The sequence below is a fragment of the Muntiacus reevesi genome, chromosome 18, assembly GCF_963930625.1.
Source record: "Muntiacus reevesi chromosome 18, mMunRee1.1, whole genome shotgun sequence".
NCBI classification, from domain to species: Eukaryota; Metazoa; Chordata; class Mammalia; order Artiodactyla; family Cervidae; genus Muntiacus; species Muntiacus reevesi.
Window position 1 is genome coordinate 7,967,014 of NC_089266.1, and position 9,570 is coordinate 7,976,583.

Consider the following 9,570-nt stretch of genomic DNA (forward strand, 5'->3'; position numbering starts at 1 on the left):
AAGTACATTTTCCTGAAGGGGCTTCGATTTTCCTGATCTATAGCAATATTGGTATCTTGTAGGACATATGGGTGTCAATTGAAAATGGGTTTAAGTAGACTCTTTCTGGCCACTGGTGTCCCAGTGAAGCAGATGAAGTGACAGAAATCATATAAACAGGAGCCAGGTCTTATCTGGAAATGGCATCAAAGTCACCCAATGATGGTAGCAAGCCTGCAGTGCTTCTGCAGAACATCAGAGGCGCAGACCCTGGGCAACAGAACCACTACCCAGGAGTGTCATGTATGCTGGGCACTCAGACACTGGCTTCCAAGTCACCATCAGGTGACAGAGTGATCCTGTCTATCTGTACCCTACCCCTTTCTCACAGAGCCCCAGTGAGGTTCAGTGACCCACTCCTCTGCATGACTATGTGCTTAGGGGATGCTGGTTCCAGCCCCAGGCATCTCAGCCAACCATGGTGGTCCCATCTCCTTGCTAGTGATTGATGAGGGAATGGACACATGACATTCTGGCCAGTTGGTGCACCTGATTCAGGTGCCTTACTCCTTACTCCTAGAGACACAAGCAAGAAATGTACCTTTTCCTGCCTCTGAACGTGACATCTGAACTCCTGCAGCCGTCTTGCAACCATGAGGAGAGCTGGTTTGTGACAAAAGCCCAGAGTGCAAGGAAGTCCAAGCTAAGAGAGTTATAGCTTGGGCCCTGACTCTTCTGAACCTGAAGCCATTCTGCTTTTGGACTCCTCTCATGCCCTGATTCTCCTCTTGTTCAAGATAACTGAGTTGGACTTTTCAGTTCTTTGCAGTTGGAATATCTTAGCCGAACCAAGTATAGACAATTTCCTTCAATTTGCTTTTTCTGTAGTCATAAGAATTTTGACTCAAGTACCCACAAGTCATTTGTTTGTTTGATAAAATGAGGGAAGGGCTGGGAGAAGGAGGCGAGGAAAGAGACATAAAGTGGCTGGATGGCAGTGCAAGTTCTGCTGACGTGCATTTAGGGCGGGCAGGAAGGTAGAAAACAACCTGGTTTTGGGGGGGGGGGGGTTGGTCCCTGGGACACCAGAGAGGAAACAAACAATACTTAAGTCATAACATTTTAAAACAGCAGTGACACAAAAGATAAAAATAGTATTTTAAAAAAGAAAAAAATACTGACATTTGGATATAACAACAAACACAGAGAGCAAACCCTCCTGTTGTGAACTGTCCGCAAAGAAGCTAAAGCCATTACTGTGACAGATGGGGGAAGGGGTCTGGGAAAAACTCTAAAAAGCAAGAGAGGGGGAAGGAAAGTTCACTGTGTTCCCCGTGATAATTATTAAATTGAGGTTCGTAAAACGCCACTGCTGCTTTTACTTTCATGTGTTTAGTTTTATTTCAGCAAATAAAAAATATTTTCAAGAACTTTCTTAGGTTCTCCTTTTAGCATTCCCTCCTTAACTCAGTTGGCTATGGATTTTTCAGGCAGTGGGGTGATCAGAAGCAGGATATGGAGAGCATGAAAGAACCGCTGTTATTGTCATCATTGTGCATTCACTGACTCACAGAACTTTATTGATGTGCTAAGGTGGTCCAGACACTCTTCATGATGTCATTTTGGCATTTTATTGAATGCTAACTGGTGAGGTTTTCTTCTCCTGCATGTGCACCTGGCTTCTCCAAAGGTCTTGATTTTTATTTGTTTGTTTATGGCTGTACCTCGCAGCTTCCAGGATCTTAGTTCCCTGACCAGGGATTAAACCCACATCCTCTGCAGTAAAAGCACCGGTTCTTAACCACTGGACCAGCAGAGAATTCTCCTCCATAGGACTTTAATTTTTCTAAAGGTAGAGACTGTGCTGCGTATTTTATTTCTATTGACAGTGTCTAGCACAGGTCTAGGTGCGTGATGAGCCCTCACAGAAATCTTAATTATATATAAAGTAAGTGTCATGGTTAAATAAGAGATACTATTAGAAGGTCCCAACTCTGATACCGTTACTTTCTTCCAGGATGGAAGGTGAGTCTTTGAATCAGACTTTTTTACTTTTTTAGAGATGCTCCCCTATGGCTTGCTCCCATACAGTGACAGAAGCTTCCAGAAATTCTTCCAAGGCAGAAGAAGGTGTAGTGTTAATAGGCTTGATACTCGGGCAGCGGGACCTGATACTCTTCCTCCTTACAGCATCCCTGAATCTTTTCCACACTGTGTGCTGGGTTGGGGGGCGGACAGGGTGGGGAACTGAGGCTTCGAGCCAGCCCTTCTGGGCAGCTGCTTGCCTAGGATCTAATTTGGATCAGATGACAGTTTCGAAGGGGAACCCATGTCACAGCTGGGCCCTCCCCAGCAAACAGAAGCCAAAGGACTCAGGAACGTTTTCTCCTTTGAGGACAACTATCCTGACTCCTATAACATGATATCTAAGCTGCAAGAACTGAGAAACTCTGTATATGCTACATCTCTACATCTATGTACATAAGATAAAGGGAAGCCTGCAAAAGTCTGCGAATAGCAAGGGCGTGGGTCCCAGGTGGGGGCAGAGTCATGGCCCAGCTGTCGCGGCTCAGCTCTCGAAACCCAGCTGTCACTGCGTCCTGCCGGGTGGAGGCGGCCTACATGTCGTAGAGCCGGAGCTGCTCCTGCACATCACCATCGGACATCTCGCCAAACGTCTCCTTGTTGTCCTTCATGAGCTTGAAGATGGCAGCCAGCTGTTCCTTCTGAACTCTGTCAGGAAGAAAGGATAAAGAGGAAAAAGATGCTCCCAAGCCAGGGAGAGACAGAGGCTTGTGCATCCCATAGAGTCAGAATAAGGAAATGAAACAAAGACAAAACCCGCTCTTAACACAGGAGCTCTTCTGGTCTTAAAAAAATAAATAAAAAGAAAAGAGCCTTCTACTAACTGGGGTTCTAAGTCTTGGGGTCTGCCCTGGAGATTTGGGGACCCCAGGTTATCACTCAGGTTCTTGTGGGGACCCCAGGTTATCACTGAGGTTCTTGTCACTGCACTTCCCCATGGGCCTCCCTTTAATGTTGACTGCACATCTCCTGGGGGGTGGGCCACAAGGAAGGAGAGGTGTTCCACAGGTGACCGGAGAGCCTGGGAAGAGACATGTTAGAAACAGCCTTCGTTTAGCAGGGGTCCCCAACCTCCAGGATCTGATGACCTGAGGTGGGGCTGATGTAATAATAATAGAAGTCAAGTGCACAATAAATGTAATGTGCTTGAACCGTTCTGAAACCACTTCCTCTCACCCCCGGCCCTGGTCCGTGGGAAAACTGTCTTCCGCGAAACCAGTTCCTGATGCCAGAAAGGTTGGGGGCCGCTAGTTTAGACGGCTGAGCCAAAAGTGGAGGAAGGTACAACGCAATTGGCTGGGAAACAGGGGAGCATATAGATGTGTGCACAGGGTGCTTGGCCCAGGGGCAAGTGGGGGCGTGGGGTCTCACTGCCCAGAGGAAGGGGCGCCTTTTTCCAGGGGCTCTGCCCCTCCTACCAGGGAACAGGCCTGGCTGGAGATCAGCTTTATGTTCACTGCACCTGGGCTGGGGGGCTGGGGGCTGGGAGTGATGTTCTGTCATCTCTGTGAAGCCGGGCCCTGTCATCTGACCAGCACAGGACACCTCCCAGCAGCGCGAACATGAAAGGGTGGGGAGATGGTCGGCTGCCGCGGGCTGCTTTCTTCTTGGTTCTGCCCTGCTGTGCTGTCAGCCTGGCTCGGCCCTGCCTGCTGGCACGGGCTCACCACGCCAGTTTCAGGCTTCTGTGATTCCTCCCTCCACACTGTACTGGCAGATCGGCACGGGCCACCTTCAGAGGGTGTCAAGCAAACAGCAGGTCTGCTCTGGTCCCTGCAGACCCACCAGGAGGCAGGGCCTCAGCACAGCCTCTGGGCACCCTGGCTTTGCAGGGCACAGCACCGCCCAGCCGGCACCTCTATCCTGCCTAGAGGGGGCTCCCAATCCACGTCTGGTCTTACACTTGTCCTAACATATCCCTTCTGCAATAACCCCCATCTCCAAACAGCAAGTCATTGGCTTTCTGACTAGAGCAGCAGCTAGAAGCTGAGAAACTGAAGTCCCACATCCAAGCCTCTCTCACTCATCCTAGAGAAGTTATTTCTACAATCCGCTTTCCTATCCAGAGGAGAAGGAACCTGTGGGAAGTCCGCGGTACCCTACTGCCTGAAGAAAGGAATACAATGGGTCAAGAGGCTGTGAGTTGAGCTCCTTGGATGGAATTCAGATGTACAAGTGGGCACCCCCCAAAGGAACACAAATCCTCCCGTGTGTCTCTAGGATGTTGTACTTTGCTGGAGAGTAACAGGCACCAATTGAGAGAGAGCAAGCTCGAATTTTAATGGGCTCAAAAAGATTATTTTTGAAAGACAAAGCAAAACGGAAATAAACACGCAGCAATCAAGACCATCTACTCAAAGTTTATTGGACCAAAGGCTGAATACAGAAATCCAAGCCATAAGAAGTACATGAGGTTTGGTGCCTGCAAGCCACATTCAGAAAGTGTCCAGACAAACTTCATAACCTGGAGAGAGTCACCTATTTTTTTCAATCAGACACTGGCCTGGACAATGACATCTCTTACTACCGCTGTGTGGGGCAGGGGCCGCTCACAGGAGCACATCTGCTATTTGTTATGTGGTTCTGTGTGGCTCTTCCTTTGTTCCCCATTCTGTCCTAAACCCATGAACCTAAAGTACTAGACCTGGAGGAGAAGGTCCCTGGGAATGTAACATGCCCTGGAAACGGACATTGAACATTTCCCAGCCTTGCATTAGATAAAAAAAGAAATTTTCCTATAAACTTAGTGCTTTAAAAAATGTTTTAACCAATAAATCTAAAAACTGCAGATTAGTTTTTGGTATAGTATAAATATCGTCCAATATAAAATTCCAAGAAATGGATCTCGGACCTCATCTGATGATCTGGTGAAGTTCTAACCCATCTATGAAACCGACGAAAAGGCAGAACTGAAACGTCTATTTTGAGCGAACACTATCATTATTGCTTCCGCTAAAGTGAAGGTGAAGATGCAGCTGAGCTGGTAAGAACATGGTGAAAAGGCCTCTTGGCAACAAGAGGGCTGGATCCAAGCCTGCTCTAAGTGGAGGGTAAGGGCCAGAGGAAATCAACAGCTGGTTCTGGTGCTTTGCTGCCCACGCATCAACCATTGTCTCCCTCATCCCCCAATCCAGACAGCTAAAGACAGAGGGGAAGCGGGCCCTAAGGGGGAGCAGGGCAGTTGACCCCCCTGAGCACCCAGTGGGCCCAGAAGCACCCCATCGTGTGTCCATCACACCTCAATGTCCCTCTTGGTTTGGCTTCGGTGATGAAAAGCAGAAGGGCTGGGATGAAACTATACTGATTTTAAAATGATGGCATTGGTGACACTGGTAATATCTCAGGTGTAAAGGGTGTGTGGACAACAGGAACATTGAGTGACAAGGAAAATAAAAGTCCAGGAAAATCCTTCAGCTAAACAAAGCAATCCACGCAGACAGGGAGGAACGTTTCTGCAAGGGATCACCCCAGGCACTGTGGACCCTCCCAGCCAAGGAAAGTCCTGGAGCGGGGGTCGACTCCTGGCAGATTTATGGAGGAAAATGCACCCCAGGAGCCCACTTGCTCCTCTCTGGGGCTTTCACTGTATCGCTCAAGTTTTAAGATGCCAAAAGGAAAAGCCTTTAGGAGGAGCCTAAGGATAACTTCATTATTCCTCGGTTCTGTAAAGAGAAATAAGGGGAAAAGATCATTGATTTCACTCATACCATCCTGCAGGAAAAGGAGGGGGGAAATAGGGTGAGGAAGGGGAACGTTTGGAATTGCAGAAGCCAGCCCAGACGCTAGGATTCAGACCCCAGGGGCTCTCGTCACCTGCAGCAGGATGGCCCACTAACCAAAGCCAGCCTGAGACCCTCTGCCAGGCCTACCGGGAAGAGGGTCAGGCCCCATGTGTGGGTAGTTAGGCCAAAACGTCCCACTTGTAGGTCAGTAGGCAGATCGAGTCCTTCATGGATGTATTTAGTTCAGGTCCCACAAACGGGCAGTTAAGCAGTCCCAAAGAGGGTCCCAAGTGTGGGGGACCGAGCAGGTTGGGGTCCCACACATGGGTAGTTAGGCAGGGAGGGTCCTCAATTAGGCAGTAGGGCAGACAGGGGCCCAGGGGTTGGTAGTTTCGCAGCCAAGTTTCCACCTGTAGGTAGTCGGTCAGGGTGGACCTTCAGTTAGATAATTGGGCAGGTCAGGGCCCTCACAGTGATAGTTGAGCAGGTCAAGGGCCCAGTTGTAGGTAGTTGGCAGACTGGGACCCACATGTGGGTAATTAGGCAGGTTAGATCCCTCACTTGAGTAGCTGGGCAGGTCGGGTCCCTTGGTGGGTAGTTGAGTGAGCTGGGGTCCACGTGAAGGTGGCTGGGCAGGTTGGGTGCTACCCGGGGTGATTGAGCAGGGAGGGGCTGCTCACACTGGTAGCTGAGCAGGACAGGGCCCTCACTCAGGTCACCGTACAGGTCGGGTCCTACAGGCAGGAGCTGGGCGGGTCGAGTTGCACAAGAGACAGTTAGGCAGGGCAGGTCCCACTTGCAGAGTGTTGGCAGTGAGTGTCGGGCTTTCGTTGGTCAGGTAGGGTCCCTCACTTAGATATTTGGGGGGTTCAGGTGCCCATGTGGGTAGCTGAGCAGGTTGAAGCCCACTTGTAGGTAGTTGGCAGGGAGGGTCCCGCACTGGGTATTTGCGCAGTTTGGATCTCACATGTAGGCGGTTGAGCAGGTTGGGTCCTCGATTAGGTAGCTGGGCAGATTGGGGCTCACTTGTTTAACAGGGAGGGTCCCTTAGCAGGTAGTTGGCGGGGAGGGTCCCCCAAGTGTCAATGAGCAGGGCAGCCATATGTAGGTGGGTGGGCTGAGGCCTCACCTATATTTAGTTAGGCAGGTCAGACTGCGAGGGTCTGATTCTTGGCTTTGTGCCGTTCTAACCTGGTCCTCTCACCAAAGATTATTTCCTGTCCTTGCTAGGTGGGTTTTGTCCCTTCTGGGGACAGTGGCTTCTAAGGACACGTACTCCCCAGATGAGGCAAATGGCGTGTGCACCTTTTCTAAAGGACAAGTCGAGCACTCCTTTACCCAGGTGAGCACTGAGGGAGCCCGGAGGGAATCCAACTTTATCCCTCTGGCGCCCTCATGTGGACTTGAGCCAGCACGTGTTTCTAGAAATTCATGCTGGTGGATGATTCACAGACACGTCAGGAGGTAGAGAACAGAAGATCCATTCACCCTTGCCAGTTATGCATTTCAAAACATCATCTACTAGAGTGGTGTTCACTCCCAAAAGGGTCAGGCCAATCCTGGGGACATTTAGAATGGAGTGGGTGCTTGAGTCCCGGGTCCTGATTATCAGAGCCAGCTGGTCTACTGCGGGGAGATGGCCTGCTCAAGGCACAAAAAGGCCCTGGGAAAAGCCTTGAAAGAGGCCATTCCCTGTCCCGCCACCTCATGATAAAGTAGTAAAACATTTGCCGGGTCTCCTTTGTTCTTCCTTGAGAAAAACGTAGTGGTGACCTTCACTTAGTAGTTTATCTTGGAATGCCAAAAGGAAGCTTAGATGTAAGCTTCTGCAAAGAATTGTATTGATGTGACAAACACCAGATGGCATTTTTTATGAACTATGTTTTCTGCTTGTACTAGTATAAAGGTAGCTGTTTTACTCAATAAAGTTGCTGACTTGCCTAAAGAGCATTCAGCCCTCTCGACCCCATCCTTTACTTTCAGCTTTTTTTTCTCAGGCTTCCGTGTGGTTGCGGTCGGGACTTGTTCTCTTTGCCGGCTGGTCCCGGCAGTCTACCCCCTGGGTTCCACTTTTCCCTGGTCCAGAAGATGGGAAGAAGGGATGGTGTACAACAAAAAGAGTGCCCAATGGTTCCTTTTTTTCTTTTTTTGCTGCCAAGCTAGAAGCCAGTCAAGCTCGCCAGTTTCACTAGCCTTGGGGGTGAGTGGCAGTGTCTTGCTGTGGGGAGCAGTCTCAACCTGCAAGTCCCCCATCCCAGCCACGTTCTGAGGCTGCCTGTGGCACCTCCCCAAAGAGCTGCAGGGGGGACCCATACTACTCTGTTAGTCGGCTTAGTGAATTTAAAGTCAAGAATTTGCAGCATGGGCTTTTAACCTGCTTGCCACGTGATGGGGACCCTGAATGCTAGGAAAGGAATTAGAAACAAGCAGAGTTTGGTTGACTGGAATTTGACAGTCAAAGAAGAGCACACACTTTTCACTGGCCTGTGGTTTTAGTGGTTTGATGCTATTTTTCACTCTGACAATCCCAAGGCAGTTTTCTGAACCTAACCAGGACCAGAGCTGTCTCACTGCCATCAGCTCTCCTGGTCCCCAGGGGATCTATCTCGCTGTAGATGGAAAGACAAAGACACACTTGCCAGCCTCTGCAACCCCAAGCATCACCATGCGAGGACCATGCGAGAAGGGTGGGCGTCGTGGGGCCCCGTGCAGTGCTGAGTGGGCTGACCACGTGCAGGGACCACGTGCAGCTGACCACGTGCAGGGAGAGAGCAAGCAGACCCCACAGGCAGACGTGTGGGGCAGCCCCGGGAGCATGCTGGGAGGGGCAGTAATGAAAATGAGCATGAACTCCAGCCCCGTCCTGGGAGGACCGTGTTCACGGGCCACGAAGTCCCCCAGTCCCTCCTTCTCAGCTTGGGCAGGGCTGTGATAACCAAGCCTGCAGGTGAGGAGGTGAGAAACCTTCACCCCAACAGCCGCACTCGGGCAGTCTCCACTCCCACAGAACAGCACTTATCTGGAGCGCCCCAAAGATCCAGCCGGGAAAGAACCACCCCCCCACTGCCCCCCGGCCAACACAGAGTCTGCTCTCTGCACACCATGGAGGAAGGACTTTCCTTCTTCCCGCCCGACGTCCCAGCTTTGAACCCAGAGACGGTGGCAGTCTGACCCCAGCCTGATCCTGCCATCCAGTCGGCTAACTGGCCATTCCCTTTCTAATGGTCCCTCACATCTGCAGCAGACAGACACAGAATAAGGCCGGGGTTCTGGCCACAGCCTCTGCCCACAGGGGCCTTCGAGGGACCCACAGGCACGTCAAGCCCCCTCCATCCTTAGCGCTGGGCTGCGCACCTTTTCTGGAAAGGGCCAGGTTCCGACTCTTTTAGGCTTTATGGGCCCCACGGTCCCTCTGACACTGCTCAGTTCAACCCCTGCAGGGCAAAAGCTACCACAGACCGCAGAAAAACAAATGAACGCAGCCGGGTTCCAATCACACTGGATTTACAAAACCAGGGCCGTAGTCCTCTGCCAGCCCTTGCTCTGATCATAACCCCCCGCCTGACCCACAGCTTGGCACAGGGTTTCTGCTGGGCTCTGTTCTTTCTTTTGTTGTTGTTCAGTCGCTAAGAGGTGCCCAACTCTTTGTGACTCCGTGGACTGCAGCACATCAGGCTTCCCTGTCCTTCACTCTCTCCCGGAGTTTGCTCAAACTCATGTCCATTGAGTCAGCGATGCCATCTAATCATCTCATCCTCTGTCGCCCCCTTCTCCCCTTGCCCTC

The 9,570-nt window shown here is 50.8% G+C and overlaps 1 protein-coding gene across 3 annotated transcripts in view; it reads right to left on the reverse strand.

Annotated features, from left to right (window-relative positions):
• Positions 1-1,355: 1,355 nt before the first annotated feature.
• The window catches only part of MXRA7 (matrix remodeling associated 7), a 33,488-nt gene continuing 25,273 nt past the window's right edge, over positions 1,356-9,570 (reverse strand). For 2 of the 3 annotated variants that reach the window (XM_065909484.1, XM_065909483.1), the window contains one exon: positions 4,405-5,726. In XM_065909484.1, the coding sequence (XP_065765556.1) occupies positions 5,714-5,726 (13 nt within the window). In that variant the 3' untranslated portion in view covers positions 4,405-5,713. Of the gene's footprint in view, positions 2,713-4,404; positions 5,727-9,570 lie in introns of those variants that run through there. The other variant, XM_065909482.1, reaches the window with a different exon arrangement.